This window comes from Amblyomma maculatum, chromosome 1, assembly GCF_055883805.1.
Source record: "Amblyomma maculatum isolate TAMU_Amacu chromosome 1, ASM5588380v1, whole genome shotgun sequence".
NCBI lineage: Eukaryota > Metazoa > Arthropoda > Arachnida > Ixodida > Ixodidae > Amblyomma > Amblyomma maculatum.
In genome coordinates, this window is record NC_139344.1 from 116,752,511 (window position 1) to 116,771,442 (window position 18,932).

Below are 18,932 nucleotides of genomic sequence, written 5' to 3' on the forward strand. Positions count from 1 at the left end.
TGACCTATTCCCCTCACGGTGAGTCTTGTTCCCTCACCTATTGGAGTTGCATAGAAATGTTGCAGATAAACAGAAAATCGTGTACTAAGAAAGGATGCAAACCAAGAGAAAGCAAGCCCGGTCCGCTTTAGAGGCTCCGCGAGCATTTTTTCGGCTTCGCTTACTGTATAATAAACACGCCGGGCCCAGCACGGGACAAAATACGAGCTCGAGGTGTAAATACGTGCGTTCCAACCCAGCCGATCCCCTAGCCCCGGCCACGAAGGCTGGGAAAGGTGGTGCCTCGCCCCTCTCCCCGGCGCTCTTTCTCCTCACCGCTACCTTCTCAACTCGCGAGCCCGCTGAGGCCGTTTCTCTCCTCCGTCGGGGGAGAGGCAGCGCATGCTGGAGCGGCAGCGCAGTCGGGCGTTAGTGAAAAGCGCGCAGGCCCCACGGACCACATTTTGGTGACGCCGTGGTTCCTCACCGTGGCCCCCTGTTAAAACCACCATGCGGTATTCCCTCGCGCTGTCTCGCGCTCTCGCGGCAGCGTCCGGCGGCGGCAGGCTCGAGCCGTCCAGGAGCGGGGGTCCGTTCTTTTCTTTTTTTTTTTTACGAGCTTAGTCACACGGCACCAATCTTCCCCTCTCCGCGTCCTCCTCCTTAATCTCACGTGGGATCGCCGACTGGCGATGGCTGCGCCGCGTAGCAGCCGCCACCCGCAGCACCGACGATCGCCAGTCAGTCAGTCGTCACAGCGCGACCGCCGGGGCTGGACACTCCTCTCCAACCGCTGGGACCGCCGCTGGTGCAGCCCTCCGACAGGTGAGTACAGCACTGAACTGCAATCGGTCGCCTTGACGGGGGGGCCGTTGATTTAGCATGCCTTCCCGACGCGATACCCATTCTTGCATGGAAAGCTTGAAGGCTCGTGAAATCTGCTCTCTGTGAAGATTTTTGGTTCTCACTTAGTGCATGCTGACGCGTGTCGGAGCCTCATGGAACTTGAGACATCTGAACTTCCATGCCGCCACTCGCAGCACCGACGATCGCCGGACGGCAGTCAGTCAGTCCTCCCGACCGCCGGGGCTGGACACTCGTCTCCTACCGCTGCGACCGCCGCTGCTGCAGTCCTCCGACAGGTGAGTACAACTGCAATTGGTCGCCTTGGTGGGGGGACCGTTGATTTAGCATGCCTTCCCGACATGATACCCCTTCTTGTATAGAAAGCTTGAAGTCAAGATAAGCCTCGTGAAATCTACTCTCTGTAAAGATTTTTGTTTTTCACTTAGTGCATGCTGACGCGTGTCGGAGCCTCATGGAACTTGAGACATCTCAAGTTCCATGAGGCTCCGCTAAGGCAAACACTATGACAATTCGCGCGCTGTACAGCGCGCGAATTGTCGTTGTGTTTGCCTTTGATCTTCCTTTCCAAGGCAGTTTTCTAGCTACTTCAACTCCGCATTGTAAAATGGAAACGAGTGCTAACGAAGCATTATCTGGGTTCTGGGAGGAGTTCGCTCCTATAGAGCTGAGAACTCGGAGATAGGCCAATTCGCGAGCGGCATTGGTACATGGTGGTTACCTCACGAAGGCGTGCAATACATCTCTTCAATACAGAACGTAACCCATTTTTCAGGTTTCCATGGGAGAAAGTGTGAAATATCACATCAATGTGCTAAAATTTCGCTTCTGTCATCGCAAGCTCGGACGGCGTCGCTCGCATAAAATGATATCTACAGGCACGCCCGCATGTATACGAACAGAGCTACATGAAAATAAGGAGAGTCTGTCTTCTTATGTCCTGGCAATGCAGACCTTCATGAGTGCCGCTTTAATTGAAACTGAACCGTTGAATAAATTGGCGTGGTGTAGCTGTTCAGTGTCGCGCTATCTAGCGCCGATATGGTAGCATGCGTGCTTGTGATCAATTGCAACCAATGGTACGCTGGTACGCTTTCCGTTAGTCTAAGTGCGCCTTCTTCTGTTCACATCTTATTCGGCTTGTTTCTACGGGGAACGCTGGCATGCGCTGCGATAAAATGCTGGCCTTAGCTAGGCGTGACCTCTGCGCTTCATGTTCGGTCCACGGAAGCAATAAAAAAGAACGCTTATTCTAAATCGTACATGTAACGTATGACGCCGATGACAGACTTCCGAACATACTGCTTGATACCTCATCTATATGACTGAAGAATAGCTTAATGTTTGACGTATGCGATGTCCTTGGTATTAAGCAGGCAGTTACGACAGGCTTACTACTTACGTTTCTACTATTGTCTGTCCATCCGAACGGTTCAAGATGGCGGCAGATCACGTGATCAGTCGCTGCAACAATGACGTCATCGCACTACTTGACCACGAAGTGGCGCGCCACTATATTAAGGTGTGACGTCACCACAGGTAATGTCACACAACGGTTCAAGATGGCGGCATACTAAGTGATCAATCGCTTAAACAATGACGTCATCGCACCATGTGACCAGCAACGGCACGCCACCATATTGATTAAAGTGTGACGTCACACCACTCGCGCTCGCTCGCCAGACCAGCAGTTTCCCCCTAAGCTGTCATTCCGTTATAACTTTAACTAACTTTAGCCAAGGGTTAAGAAATGAAACATTTTAGGTAGGCCAGAGAAACCACTTGTATACAGCTGCCAGCCACCTGGCGCGCCAAAGGGAATTTTTTATTTTGCAATTACCTAATTAGCAGTTAAGCAAATTTTTCTAATTTACTAATTGTTGCATTTAGACAATAAATGGATTTGCGAAGTTAGAGAGCACCTTCTAAAACCCCATCCCATTTATTTCCGATAAATAAAGCGTTAAGTGTATCGTTTTTCCTAGCTCTAAAGAAAGCCCACGAAATACAAAAAATGTCACGTGACTGGCGCATTCGTGTGCCGCGATTGCGCTGCTCTCAACTTGCGTTTCAGTGAACGAAATCAGCTGGGGCCTTTCACGGCCGCAGCTAATTTCGTTCACTCAAACCACAATTGAGAGCGTCATAATCATGGCGCATGAATGCCCTAGTCAAGTGATATTTTTTGTATTTCGCGGGCTTTCTTTACAGCTCGCAAAACGACACACGTGAGGCTTGCTTTATCAGAAATAAATGGAATGGAGGTTTCAGAAGGTCCTCTAATTTCGCAAATCACATTTATGATCCAAAGGCAACAGTTAGTCAATTAGAAAAAAATACCTTAATTACTTATTAGTTATTTACAAAATAAAAAAAACTTCCCTGTGGTGCGCCAGATAACCGGCAGGTATATACAAGTGGTTTCTCTGGCCTACCTAAACGCTTCATTTTTTAACGCTCGTTTAAAGTTAGCTTGGACACCCTATATGTATAAGCCGGCCGGACGGGTACCGATATTGGGCCACTAAAGCCACCATTGCTGTCAAAATTGTGGCCTACCCGTTTGATGCAGAGGGTTCGGAGTGCTAGCAAACGATTTGGTATGATGTGGAACCAAGAATTACCAGTCGAGTTGAGACCCAGCATGTGCGAGGGATTCGCAAGTGACGACCTTTGGTCCTGAAAACCATAATCGAAGACGACCTTCAGAGGGCCGTGGCGACCATAGCAGTGGCCGCAGAGGGACGCCACTTCGTCGCGTTGAAGAAAGCGAAGCAAAATGTAGAAATTGCAAGTGTCATCATTAATGATGTAAAACATTTGAAAAGAAAATACCATTGCCAAACACGAAAAAAATTGCTGACAGTCTTCACTAGAACACCTGCAAAGGTGATGGGATTTTTTTCTTCCCATAACAGGTTTAGTCTTTGTCGGTATGAAGAGGAGGTAAGTCCAATCTCCTGTAATGAGACCATTCTGCATGTGCACTTCATCGTGTGCATTTCGTGTGTGGTATAGAAATAAAGAACGTCATGTACAATCACGCCGATTACATTCATGGTGAGTAACTAAGGGTACATTCAGGTTCCCGCTGGCTCTGCCTCGTGCGTGCAGTTCTTGCGATCTGCAATAGAATAAACTCAGATGAATTCATCTTAATTATAATTACATTACGCAGTTACATGTAGCCCGATCTCTCCCTGCAACTGCACCTGACAATCCATTAGGCAACTGCAGTCCAAACCACTTCATCACTCTGTGCCAATAGGTCTGTGGCAACATCGGACAAGTGCATGCGTTGCCATATTGTGGCTTTTGCTCATAGATTTTTCCTGCCAGTAGCATACTGCTATATATCGCTAGAGACAAGAATCTGAGAAAAAATTTGGTTCATCTCGGCTGTACTTAGTTAGCTTAGCCGAAGCTCAGTTGATGATGATTAGTAATTTTTGTTGGCGATAGTGCATCTCAGCCATGATTTCGCAGGACGAGTGAGTGCCGCCAGCTCTGCGAGACACACCTCAGCTGCGCAACCGCGAGGCGACCGAGCGCTGCCGGTTCTGCGCATCGCGGCGAGTTACGTGGTATGACGTTATGAACATATCCGTGCGAGTGAGCGTCGCCGGCTCCACGCGTCGCACCTGCAGCGGGGAGGCGTGGTATCACGTGATATGACGTTACGGAGAGACCTCCGCGCGAGCGCCGCCGACTGCATGCGTCGTACCTGATGCGGGGAGGCGCAGCGCGTCACGTGGTATGACGTTACAGACATCCGCGCGAGTGAGTGCCGCACCTGCATCAGGGAGGAGCAGCTCGTCACGTGGTATGACGTTACAGGCACCTCCGCGTGAGCGAGCACTCGTCTAACCTGCAGCGGGGAGGCGCGGCTAGTCACATTATAGAGCGTCGCCGGATCTGCGCAATGCACCTCTAGTAGGGAGGCGCGGTATCACGTGGTACGGCGTTGTGGAGACACCTCCGCGCTAGCGCCGCCGACTGCACGCGTCGTACGGTCGTACCTGCAGCGGGGAGGCGCAGCGCGTCACGTGGTATGACGTCACATCCGCGCGAGCGAGAGCCGCCGGCTTCACGCGTCGCACCTGCTGCGGGGAGGCGCGGCGAGTCAAGTGTTATGACGTTACGGAGGCACCTCCTTGCGAGCGCCACCGACTCCATGCGTATAATAAAGCGCCACCGCGAGGCGAGCGAGCGCCATCGGCTTCGCGCATCGCAGCTGTGTATCCGTAAAGTATGACGCCACGGACACATCGCTGCGCCGCTTGATGGTCAAAAGTTTGGCGCCAGATGACCTTCAGGTTGGACATGGAAGTAGAGCTTGCACACTAAAATCCGGCGCCATCGTTTTAATGGAAACGTCATGTGACTCATGATGCCATACGAGCCGACGAATCCACTCTCGGCCAGGTCGCTCGACCTTGTCACGTCATGAAAACTGTGCAATCGAGGAATTTCGTAGAGGAGTTGGCAGGTGGCACGACAATGTTTCGACATCATCCACAAGGTCGCAGCCTCAGCCGAAGATTATCACAAAATGCTTTGGAAGAAAGGCAGTTATGTTGAAAAGAAAAAAAAATATTGAAGGAATTTAAAAACAATTAGTGACGAAAAAAATCCAGAGAGACCAAAGTAGGAACAAACATGGATCCTAATGCTGTCACATTCCGCTCTTAAGGCTTGTTAAGTGTGCTCCAAAGTTTTTGAAGGCTCTCTTGGCAGTCACACTCATGCTTGTGTTGCAATAAAAGAGAGACAAAAGTTCGCCGTGTTTTGAAGTTGACATTTGCAATCGGTCTGTATCGTAAATATAACTCGGAAGATACTTGCGACAGCTTTATTGCTTCCCATTAGCGACTTCTTTTGCTGATCTTCGGTCGCGTGCACTCACCTACCCTCGACGTGCACACTTGGCTACTCGCTTAATCACAATGCCCTTAATTAGGGCCTTTTTAACCTCACGCATACTTAGCATACGCTCGTGAGCTACCAAATTAGATGAAAGAGTACGCGACATCTATATAAACGGCCACTGTAACCAAGCCTTACGAACGTGCCTATGTGATATCATAGGGCTTAGTGAGGTTAGGAGGCCGAATGAGGCATATGCTGTACTGAAGGATGGGCATGTACGGTGTTATCGAGGTTTACCAGACAGGCGACAACTAGGAGTAGGCTTCCTTGCCAGTTAGTATATAGCGGGTAATATAGATAAATTCTATAGTATTAATGAGAGGGTGGCAGGCATCGTTATTAGGCTTAGTAAGCGATATAAACTGAAGGTTGTACAGGCCTATGCACCTACATGTAGTTATGATGACCAGGCAGTTGAAAGCTTCTACGAAGATGTAGAATCGGCAATGCGAAAAGTAAAGACGCAGTATACTGCACTAATGGGCGACTTCAATGCCAAGGTAGGGAAAAAGCAGGCAGGAGACCAGGCAGTAGGTGACTATGGCATTGGTTCTAGGAATAGCAGGGGGGAGTTACTAGTTGAGTTTGCAGAGCGCAATAACTTAAGAATCATGAATACCTTCTCCAGCAAACGGAAGAACCGGAAATGGACATGGAAAAGTCCTAACGGGGAGACTAAAAATGAAATTGACTTCATAATGTGTTCAATCCCCGCCATTATGCAAGATGTAGAGGTAATCGGGAAAGTGCGATGCAGTGACCACAGGATGTTGTGGTCCCGAATTAGCCTAAATCTGAAGAAGTAACGCAACAAATTAGTAAGAAAGAAACCCATAAACGGCTTAGCAGTGAGGGGGAGGGCAGAACAGTATCTCGCTACAGAATAGATATTCAGCTCTAAACGAGGATGGCGACATTACCCTAGAAGCAATGAACAATAATTTCAGAGATATCATTACTGAATGTGCGGTAGAAGTAAGCGGTAGGATAGTTATACTCCGTTTCATACATCAAGTGCAACACTGCCAAAGCTACAGCTTTGTTGGCGCTCTCCGCATCCGCGATGAAAAATAGTGCCTTCTCTTGACGAGAGGAAATGATAGTTGCTTTGTCTTCATGCTTAATGCATCTTACATTTGCCATCAACTTCATGAAAAGCACCTTTTTTTTTTTTAGGGAGAAAGGGTCGGATTCGGTGAATTTGTATGTTTTTTTATGTCGTTTGCGTTCGTGCCGCGTTTTCTCTGCCCCGCAACCTTAATTGCCAGCTGTGCCCTCCACGCTGCGCATCTCTTTTTGAGAAAATGGTTCTTCGGTGCGCATTTTTTCAACAAGATCCGCACTGCGAAGATGTCTAGGCATGCGAAACAAGTTATTGCAAACGTGTATGCTCGGAATAGAGCCCGTTTCTGCAGGAACCATTCAGCCACAGAACGAGCGCGTAGTGATACTCCTCCTGTTTTTTTTTCTTGCGGGCTACTTGCATAGCTTTCGCTGCGTTGCACCTGATGTATGAAACGGAGTATAGAGAGGATACCGGTAAGCTTTTTAAGGAGACGAAAGATATGATTAAGAAACGCCAGAGTATGAAAGCTTCCAATCCAACAGACCGGATTGAATTGGCTGAGATATCAAAGCTAATCAATAAGCGCAAGGTGGCCGATATGAGGAAGTATAACATGGAGAAAATTGAGCATGCTGTAAAGAACGGGGGAAGCCTTAAAGCGGTAAAGAAGAAATTGGGCATAGGCAAAAACGAGATGTATGCGATAAGGGACAAGGAAGGCAACGTCATCACGAATATGGACAAGATAGTCAAAGTAGCCGAGGAGTTCTATACAGATCTCTACAGTAGCCAAAGTAGTCAGGACCGTATGGAGATTGGCGGTAGGGAAAAACAGTCAGACGTCCCACCAGTTACGAAGGACGAGGTCAAGAAAGCATTAGAAACTATGAAAAGGGGGAAATCAGCTGGAGAGGGTCAGATAACTACAGATTTGCTGAAGAACGGGGGGGGATATCGTGTTAGAAAAGCTGGCCACCCTGTATACGCAGTGCCTGATGTTATCGACGGTACCGGAACCATGGAAGAATGCAAACATTATCCTCATTCATAAGAAAGGGGACTCTAAGGATCTTAAAAATTACAGACCAATCAGCTTACTGTCTGTTACGCTTAAGGTATTTACTAAGATAATCGCTAATGGAATCAGGACAACCTTAGGCTGCAATCAAACAAAGGATCAAGCAGGTTTTCGAAAACGGTACTCTACTATCGATCATATTCATACCATCAATCAGGTGACAGAAAAATGCTCGGAATATAACCAGCCCTTATACATAGCATTCATTGATTACGAAAAAGCATTTAACTCAGTTGAAACCTCGGCGTCGTGATGCAGGCATTGCGAAATCAGGGGGTAGACGTGAAAGTGCTGGAAGATATATATAGTAGCTGCACAGCAACCATAGTTCTGCATAAAGAAAGTAACAAAATTCCCATAAAGAAAGGTGTTAGGCAAGGAGGCACAATCTCCCCAGTACCATTCACAGCTTGCTTAGAGGAAGTATTCAGATACCTGGAATGGGAGCAGTTAGGGATAAGGGTAGATGGAGAATACCTCAGTAATCTGCGATTTGCTGATGACATTGCCTTGCTAAGCAACTCGGGGGATGAACTGCAAATGAACTAGCCGGCACCTCAACGCTTGCAAATAATGATTGATGACCTAGACAGGAAAAGTGGAAAGGCAGGCTTGAAAATCAATATGCAGAAGACTAAGGTAATGTTCAACAGCCTCGGAAAGGAACAGCAGTTTACATTAGGTAGCGAAGTACTGGAAGTAGTAGGCGAATATGTCTACTTAGGACAGGTAGTAACCGCAGATCTGGACCATGAAAAAGAAATAAGAAGAATAAGATTGGGATGGAGCGCATTTGGCAAGCACTCACAGATTATGACTAGCAGCTTACCGGTATCGCTAAAGAGGAAAGTATATAACAGTTGCATCTTACTTGTACTCACCTATGGGGCTGAAACGTGGAGGCTAACCAAGAGAGCTCTACTTAAGTTGAGGACAACCCAGAGGGCTATGGAAAGAAAAATGGTAGGGGTAACATTAAGAGATAGGAAGCGTGCAGAGTGGGTCAGAGAAATAACTCAGGTTACCGACATTCTAGTGGAAATTAAGAAGAAGAAATGGGCATGGGCAGGACATGTAGTGCGCAGAGAGGGTAACAAACTGTCTTAGGGTAACAAACTGGATTCCAAGGGAAGGAAAGCGTAGCAGGGGGCGGCAGAAAGTTAGGTGGGCGGATGAGGTTAAGAAGTTCGCAGGGGTCAAGTGGATGCAGCTAGCACAGAACCGGGTTAAGTGGAGAAATATGGGAGAGGCCTTCGCCCTGCAGTGGGTATAGTCAGGCTGATGATGATGATGAACTGGGAATGCGAGGGTTTGATACCCATGTTACCCTGACTTTTCTTTTATATGCGCAGTTCATTTACTTTATTACTTGCATATCCTAATGACGCTTGTAAGATACGCAGTACGATCATCCTCACATATGGCAATAGCAAAATGGTGGTTGCCAGTGGCGGACTTGAGGTGGCTTGGGTTCATCGAGAAACTTTCAGTGCAAAAACCATGACCATAAAATCCCATTTCTTTGCCGATGAAGGTCCAAGGAATGCATTCGCACAGCCCATTTTTGAGAAAGAAGTTAGGTGCAGCGCTGGAGAATAAAAGCCAGGCAGGAATAATTCTCCGCGTCCTCCTTGAACCCACCTGCCATATGCTGCAGTTACAATGGAGGGATTGCCCTGCCGCGGTGGCTTCGTGGCGCTCGACTGCTAATCTCGAGGATGCGGGATCGAATCCCAGTAGCATTTCGATGGCGGCGAAGCGTAAGGCGCCCGTGTACTGTGCGATGTTAAAGAAGCCCGGCTGATAGACATTATCCGGAGCACTCCACTACGACGTATTTTAATGTCTGAGTGGCTTTGAGACTTTAAACCCTATCAGCCGAACAAAACGCACATACCAGGAAGCTATGGTCAGAGATGTATCATTGCAATCCCAGCCTCCGAACGCCTTTCATGGCGTAGAACTCCAAGACGCTGTCTCTCTCCTTCAAACTGCACGGAAGAGGGGAGGGAGGTTGAGAGAGGGAGCAAAGTTTCTATCTCATATTCCTTTTGTGAGTGACAACCTCATTTGTCGTGCCGACATACATGGCCTCATAAATCGGCCAAGTTCGCGCTGCGCTTGAAGAATGTGAAACATATTACCCATCCCCCCCCCCCCCCCCCTCGTTTTTTTTATCTTTCCAACTAACTTTTAATAAAGACAACCGCTGAGCCTAACCAACACTCCGCAGACCTTAAACGGCACTTAATAGATAACTCGCGAGGCAAAGCTGCGTAAGAAAACAAGCACAATGGCGAGCCATAAGTTGGCGCGGCTGGTTGGCGCTACGACGACCGCATTCGAGAGTCTGCGGAACAGATGCGGGCTCCGAAGCGCCCTTAGTGCCAGAAAGGCTTACAGCAGGAAGCACGTGAGCGCGAACATGAAGCCGAACGGCTGGGAAGCGTTGTTTACGTTCCCACGACTACCAACAGCTAGCCGAGGCCTCACCTCATCGCGCTTGCGATGAAGTCGTTGAGGCCGTTCTAGAGGTGTAGGGGCCTGAAGAAGATCGAGATTTTGCTTACACAAACGGCGCTGAAATACTCTGTACAGCTCAGTTTTTGCACGCCGAGAGCATGAACAAAGACAGCATGGCCATTGTGCGTAAAACATTGCGAAGGAAGGAAGAAAACCTGTTTGAAGAAGGGTTCTTCGTTGCATTCGCTGGGCCCGAACGATGTGCTTAATATGAGATACGGAAAGGCTGTCTTAAGTTTTCATTTCCGTTCTCCAAAAGCGCGGCCATCTGCTCGTTCAAGTGGTCGTCTCGAGACTCCCGATGTACAATTATTTAAAGAAAATTGCGTTCTGCTGATGAGCACAATACTTTCTACGACTGAGGGTCATGTCATGAGTTTAAATTTATTTGCTGCTCTACACCTTTGTGGTTCGTCTAGGATTCAGAAAAGTATGAAAAATGGTTAAATAATGAGGCATTAAAATTAATGGATTATTAAGAATGGCGAATTAGGGAACATGTCTGGAAGCGTAACTGCGAAAGCATGGTCTGAATAGAGTAGTAAATTAATAAGTAAATGCTAGTATCGTTGGATACTGTTTGACTTATCAATACATCATTTGAATATTAGGTTGCCTCGCCCCAAGGATAATCCTTTGCACAAAATCGTGCTGCAGATAACATATTGGTACCTTTGACAACTTATATTTGGCTTGGAAAAATACACTGGAAAGCTGACGTAATTCTGTGACTATTCGCGCGATATACTCGCTCTATTTGAGAAAGAAAAATTAATGAATGAATGAGTTTTTCCGTCAAGGCAGAGGGGGATCGAAAAAAAAAGTAGAAAAGCTACGGGGTTCGAGCCCCCTTTGTGCAATAGCAGACAGCGAGTATTTAGAAGAACGGTACTTCTTGATTCAGGAAGACACCAATTATGTAATATTTATTTGAATGTCACTATCGCGTTACAAAAAAAAAAAAAAAAAGTTTTTCAATACTTTGTTGCTTACATTTATTGCAGAAATTTTACAATCATTGAGATGTTTAACTTGTCAGAAGGCAGTACTGAAGCATTTGTTGACCATATGAAGAAGAAGAGAGGTACATTGCAAATTTCAAATGAATGCGTAGGGTGATTACGTACCTTCAGCAACAGATTTGCCATTGTCTTCAGTTGGCGCGCGTAATTTGAAATCGTATTTATATCTTTTCGCTAAATCAAATTAAGATTGCGAACAGAAACGAAGCCTAAATTTCGGAAAAACGGACTCGTTTGTGCGTTTGCTTTTTTATAGTCCATGGTAATGGTAATATGTCGTACGGCCTTTTTCTGCAAATCATGCATCTGGTTCAGGTTAGTGTCTGGCCCATACAAGAAAACGATAGTTTATGTGAGAAAGAAAGAGAGCATTGTGTATATTTAACTTGACTGCAAGCCAGTATGCCAAGTGTTCTCGACAGACTGAGAGTTATATAATTTGCGTGCTAGTCCCATGTCATACATTTACGAAAATATACACCAAGTGTGTTTATATCGCATCCACTATAGCTCTATGATCTTATCACCAAGAATAATATCTGCGCTTAACGTTGCACCTGAGTTTATAGGTGTAAAAACAACTGCTTTTGAGTTTAAACACCAAAAAGAATCGCCCTTGAGTTAAACTCCACTTAAGCCGATTAAGACGTTCGAAAGCACCGTTTGGCATGTTTTTGCTTGGCGGTTTAGCTCTCAGAGACTAGCTGAGAGTTTGACGAATTGTTAAACGTCTTCACTGTACAGCGTGCAATTGGAGATGCACATGTCGTCGGTTCGAATCCCTGATCGCAAACATGCCTCAAACTTGAATATAGCTGTTGGCTGCTAGATGAGAAGCGAATCAGCATGACATTAACCCTAAACGCCTCACAAAGAACGGTTGCGTCATCACTTAATATAAAAGAGGGGAAATCTGGCGCCACATGACGGTTCCGCGCGGCCGTCATTGATGCCGTATATGAGGAAATGGCGCGCCAGAGGTGATAGGGGGGCTGTCACAGGAGAATCTGCTGTGCATACCATCATCCCACTCGCCGCTTAGGTGGCTCGAGAGCGGCTGCTATGGCAACCACTGAGGCTGACGCAAGCAAAATTTTTGCTCAGTTCTGACAGTGGTATGAGTACTATCGCAATCAGTATGAGCTGAACATTACAACGGATCCCGAGACACTGCTTGCGTTGCCACCTGAGGCAAGACTGTCTGGTGCCGAGGGAGGGATCCTCCAGTGTTGGCACCATCGTCGAAAGCTGCAGTCGCACAACAGCGCTCGCCATCTCGTCGATTGGTAGATGTGCGTGCTGAACAACACGAATAAGTGGATTTACCGAGCTCGATTTCGGCGTCAGGCGCCGCTGTAATTCTGATAGGTGGTGCATCGCAACGCTCATAATAGTACGTCGTCGCACTGTCGCGGCGTCTGTCCATGACACTAAAACAATGTGCGTGCGCTTGGTACCAGTCACTGCCTCGAAGGCGCGCTCTCAAGTTCGCATAATTCCAGAAGCTGAACACACCTGGTTCCTATAACAGGTAATATTGGGAGCTTATTTCTGCTCTGCTACTTCTGTTTCGTCGTGCTGGTTGAAAGACCTGCGCGCTGTGCATATTTGACGTCTTTTCGAGACATCAAAATAGCATCCAGTTTGAAGGGTGGGTATTTGATTTTTTTTTTCCCCCGTTTAGACACTGTGGTTGTGTGTAGAGCAGTGGCGTAGAGGTCAAAACTCCGCCTCGCGTGCAATGGGGCTGGGGTTTGAGAACCGGTGCCGCGCAATTCTCCATTAGATTAAATAAATAATCCGGATGTCGATGGAATTTCCCAGTAACCAGGCCTGGGGTTTCGCCTAATACCGGTGACCAACCACAGCCGGAAGCGTACTCCCTCACCAAAATAGGATTCGGCCACTCTACTGTTGTAATTGGCCACCATCTCCTATATGAATATACGTACGAACTCCTGGCCCCCAGTCGACTGCGGAGCAACAGGCGGCGGTCAGATCTGTAACACAGCGAAGGGTTCCAATGATCTCTGGCTCTGGACAGGCCGCTATTGGAAACTGAAGCTGCAACGTTTAAGGTTAGAACCTTATATAGTGAGGTTAGTCTGTACTGTTAGAGGAATTCGCGGACACTGAATGGTATATCATAGGGCTTAATGAGGTTAGGATGACAAATGAAGCATGTACTGCACAAAAGGGCGTTCGCGTATTGTACTGTCGTGGTTTAGCGGAGAGATAGGAACAATAGGCGTGGAATCACTGATCACTAAATATACAGCTGTCTTTTCTAGATGGGTTCTATACAGCATCAGTGAGAGGGTGGTGTGGGTCCTAAGTAAGCTTAATAATAAGCGCTATAAATTGAAGGTTGGACAAGCCTACGCGCCTACATCTAGTCATGATGACCAGTATATAAATTGTATCGTACTGTTTGCACAAGGTCTAGGAATTGCACTATAGCACAAACACGAGAGAGGAAGGGACAAGACAAAGCGCTGACCACTTTGTCCTGTGCCTTTTTCTAGAACAGTGTCGTACCAACTCGCCCATTATTCTGCGCCAAAGGGGTGTCTGCTTACAGCTGCATTTCTCTCTCTTCATTGCAGCGGAGAACCTACAAGAAATTTCCCGATCCAGGGCAGAATACTTTCTTGCCAATAGTGGCTGCGCCCAGAAAAGGAATGGAGAGAACCAAGTCAGCGCAGCTTCAGCGCTCTTCCCTGGTGCTGTGGCTTCTGCTACTGACGGTGGAGTGCGGCCGCTGCTTGCGTGAGTTTGCTTTGTCTTTCCGCACCTCCTCACAGTAGCTTTTGGACATTTGGCTGCAGAGCACAAGGTCGCGGTATCGAAACTCGGCCGTGGTGGCCGCATCTCGGTTGGGGTGAAATGCAAAATACGCCTGTGTGCTATGCGATGTCAGGGAACGTCAGAACTCTTGCCTCCATCATCAAAAGCTATCGAATGAACCCAGTTTTCATGCGAAACTGAACGGAAGAGATTGAACCAAGCCCTATAAGCTGAGCGTGCAAATTGTTTGGAATCGAACTTAGCTAGAGCTGCGGTCCAGCTTCTCAGTGCACAGAGCCCAAAACTCATGCACATTTTTTAACATCTATTACCTCGAAACCAAATAGGCCCGAACATCGTCTGCAAATGAACGTGATGGATGAGACGAGTCGGCGACGTTTCTCACGACCCGTCTTATTCTCTGGAATCACGGTGGAAGGAACAAAAACCAGAGGCGCCTCATATATCCCAGATGCATTGCGAAAAGCGTGCCGAAAGTCATCACTAATCCTATATTGTGGGCCAAACAAGCCCCGGAGAAGTGGAAACTGCCTCGTGTAGGTGTGCATATTTCGGGCGCGGGATGGCTTCACGAACAGTGGCGTCGCGGCCTGTCTAATTATTGTTTCTAGAAATCTTCCATCCATAACTTTGTACCACTTTGGCAAGCAGTTTTTACGGTTACTTTGGTGGCACCGCTAATGTATCAGGCGACCATTTCAATCATTTCATTTTTCTGCTACCTGAACGCCGTCACTTTCAGTGAAGGCCAATTCCCAGCGGCATCTTGATCCGCGGTAACTTTAGGTCTGTGCGCGGCCAGCCGCCATCGTTGAGCTCCCATCACTGACAACCGCTCTTTGACGTGGCCCGGCTGTCCGTTATTGCGTTGCGGTATGCTGCTGTCTACGTAAAAATCTTCGTATTATGAGTTAGAAAGCATAGTTTGGTCCAAAATACATATCACAATCACTCAAAGGGCACCTTTTACTCTCATGCCATGTCGCAGTACTGGCAGCGCGCGAATAGGAATTTTAGAATAGAAGACCCAAGCTCAGGGGCCCCTATTAGAGGGGCGTAAAGCAGCCCCTCCGGTGCGTATTCTCAAGGATTTACAGTAAGAGGCTGGCCGCATACTGAATTTGTTTTTTCTCAAGCTTAATTTACGTCCGCGTAAGCAAAGAAGCAGTAATAAATAAATAAAAAAAACACATTACCTGAAATTCATTTGCCAGTACAGTTTCTTCTTTTTTCTTTCTTTTATTGCGTGTCGACTCAGAACTCTGAACATATCCTGCGCGTGGTCCATGGTGATCAAACAACACTTGCTCTCTAAGCGTAACAGTTGTCCAAATCCAGAAGCAGCCTTAAAATGTGCGGGGCTTTATTGCTAGAATTATATGGTGCGGGCATCATTAGTTTCGTTCATCATTAGTTTGCAGTGAACGCGAGACACAGTGAAGCGGCAACTACGAATCGGTGGTGAGGTGAGCAGGCCTTGCTTCACCGGGCTTTATTCGGACCTTAATCGGCATTTTGGGCCAGGCTTGGGTTAGCGTCGCTCCGAAAGGAGTTATCGTCGCTCCGAAAGGAGTTATCGTTCTGCGTATGCGCACTGACGGCTGTTCCCCTATCCTCTAACCGAGAGTGTCACACTATTCTAAAAGCTCTAATATAGGCAACCTGCTGGACCAAGCGTGCATTGTACAACTTTCAAACTGCCACTGTCACTTTCCCCGTCGGAGTAGGACGGGAAATCTGGGCGTTTGTTTCCGAGCCGACGTGTACACTCAGAAACTGGTACTTTCGTCCCTGTTTTCTGGTTATTACGAAATACACAAGCAACGGCAGAGTCAAACAACTGTTGAGAAGCGTGTCGCCCGGGGTTATATGAATGAACGCATGTTCACTCCCGTTATTATTACGTTCCTTTGTTGTTGTTTTTTTCACATGAGGGTTGTCATTTTGACTACCATCGAGACAATATATTTGCTTTTTCTCCCCCACACACTTACAGACAGATAGAGAGTAAGAGAAAGAAACCCGCTTTTTCTCTCTCTCTCGCTCTCTTACGAAATTCGCTAAATTTTTATGACACTGAGTGCGAGCACGCGTTCCGAAATGCGTCTGCCTTTCTTAGAATATCGTCGGCACAGTTCGATGCGCCACAAGTCAAGGGATAGACTGCTTCAGAGCTATACTTTGCGGATTTATGGTCATCTCTAGGCCTGCTAAAAACGCATTGCTCTGGGTGCACTTTTTTTTTTTTCTTCTCCTTCTTTGGATAGCGCTCTATGTGACGTTGCTACGTGTCATTCATCAGTGGTTCCGTGACAGTTCGACGAACCAAACTGTGTTACTGAGAAGGGCGTATGTAGTTGTTTGATAAAAAGCGGAATAATTTCCTATAACTTTGCCAGTTCATTGAACTACGTTTTGGTGTAATGTATTCCTTCAGCGGCAGCTACTGGGGCAGTATCCTAGAACATTTTTTTTTTCTTTGATCCTTTTTCCTCTTCCATTTGTCAGCCCCGCCATTGATATAGCTGAGTCACTGAGAGCTCGTTGTGATTACAGAACTAATTCAGGTCAATATCAAAAATACAATAAAACGATCCCCTACGCCTTCCTTGACCTCGCCGACTGTTGGCTTCTTTTCTTGCTACATGTCAGCCATTGTATGCTATGGGAGGCACCATTGAACGGAAGCGCGAAAGACTAACTCGGAAAAATAATCGTTGCAAAATACAGCTACCAATTCCTGCTCAAGATCGATACTGTGGAGCGACGACAGCACTGCTGCGTAGAGTGTCACATCGGGAATATTTCATGGCGAGTACTGCACAAAATGCCACGTCAGTACCCAAATCCTTCTCGGGACAACCGCTGTTGCCACGAGCGCTCGTCAAGCAGAGGCCTCAGCCCCAGTTTTAGACAACCAAATGTATTCCAACCAGTGCGCCTAGTTAAGCGCAACGTGTGCTTTTGAGTCGGCCACTCCGAAGGGTCAAACATAACTAATCAAGCTTAAGACCTTTCAGGTGATCTCTCACGAAGGAGTCTGTGGTCTTTCTGTTTTCATCATAACTGTACAGGAGAAGATATCACCTTGCGAGTTGTAATCGGAAAAAAAGAAAAACACTTATCTATTCTCTCTGAGTGCAGGTAGCGTATGCGCTCAAGTAGAAAAAGAAACAAAGGAACAAATTATTGATTGATTGAATTTGTCGTCAATATAAGAGCTTCATTAAGTTACTGAACGCATGTTGCGCAAATGAAACAGAAACAGAACCGTTCGTGGTCACTTTGGGTATATTGGAATTTGAATATATTATAATTTGGTAAAGTAATCAGCGGGCCGTTAGCCTCCGAACATTACTTTTCTTGTCCTACGGATTCTGTTTATTGGAACAGTGGTCCGGATTCTTCGTTCAGCGGCTTTGTCTATGTGGGGGCGGCTCTGTGTTTACGAAGGCCATAAACTACGAGCATTTCGTGATGCGTTCGTGCCCGCGTAAAGCCAGACCGCGATGTGATATCCCCCTCTGGGACCACGGACTTTGAGCGGAAGGGAAAAACCCGCACTAAAGCGTACGGAGGTCACGTAAAGAAGTGAGGATATCCCGCGTGCCGAGCTTGAAAACACGGCGAGAAAAGAAACCCGAGCGCAACCGAGCGAGAGAAGAAGATCGGGAGAAAAGTTTTGTTAGTTGTGTGGTTGGGGCACCTTTAGGGTCATATCGAAAACTGTGGAGCTCGTACGAGTGTGCTCTTCGTAGTGGCTGTCGGCTGGCATTCTTCAGGTTTAATCGGATTCCAGTAGCTTCTTACAACTTCAAAAGATTGCCTGCTGACAAAACTTTCGAGCCGATTTAGGCGGGCGGTAGGTTTCGATTTGGAATTCGCCGGTTGCCAATTAAGCAAAAAAAAAAAAAAATCGAATATTTTGTAGCCGTAGGTTAGATGCGAAAGGCGACCATTAGAGATATCTAGTGAGCGTGAAGACGAACAGTCCACTGCACCCTTCGTGAGCTCTGCTGAGAGTTCTGAAACGAATCACGTAGAACGCTAAAGATCGATTAGCGTGGAGTCTGGGCGTGCGCACATGCAAGTGCCATTTTTGCGTGGAGAATGGTTCCAGTGACCGCCTTTGACAACGGTACTTCTCCCGACTCGTTCTTGTGCCTCGCTAACATTGGTAGCACCTTTCTCTTTCTGACGATGATGTTTGGTTCTAGCATCTTGGCCTAACAGCATCACATCCAGCGGTTTTCTGCCTACCCTAAGATCCACCTTAGCAACTCACTGCCGAGAAGCCGAGCACGAGAAAGCTTGCACTCATTGGAAACCGGCCGGGCAAACCGGGGGGGGGGGGGGGGGGGGGGGCATTTTCTCTCGGTCATTCCGTCGTCCGTCTTCCTTTTCGTTCGGTGCACTTTGAACTACCGAAGAAAAAGAGCGTGAAAGCCGGGCTTTGCGGTGGTTCCGCGAAAGGCGCGAATTGACTGCCGCCAGCCGTTCGACCTACAGGCCGCGCTGAGTCAAGTCATTGAGCCCCAGCGGCCGACGATAACAGTAATCATAAATAGACCACCATCCAGCAGGTCGAACCGACCGAATGCTGCCGGAGCTGGGGGCCTGCAGACCCCCTTCGCGAGACCGCTGAGAGCGGAGGTGCGAGACC

General features: G+C 47.4%; 1 protein-coding gene across 1 annotated transcript in view; it reads left to right on the forward strand.

Moving 5' to 3' along the window:
* The first annotated feature begins 741 nt into the window (after positions 1–741).
* Positions 742–18,932, forward strand: part of LOC146203680 (extracellular matrix organizing protein FRAS1-like) — an 84,172-nt gene continuing 65,981 nt past the window's right edge. Inside the window, exons 1-3 of the mRNA XM_084588855.1 lie at positions 742–804; positions 1,020–1,121; positions 14,068–14,230. Of these exons, the coding sequence (XP_084444981.1) occupies positions 14,143–14,230 (88 nt within the window). The 5' untranslated portion in view covers positions 742–804; positions 1,020–1,121; positions 14,068–14,142. The remainder of the gene's footprint in view (positions 805–1,019; positions 1,122–14,067; positions 14,231–18,932) is intronic.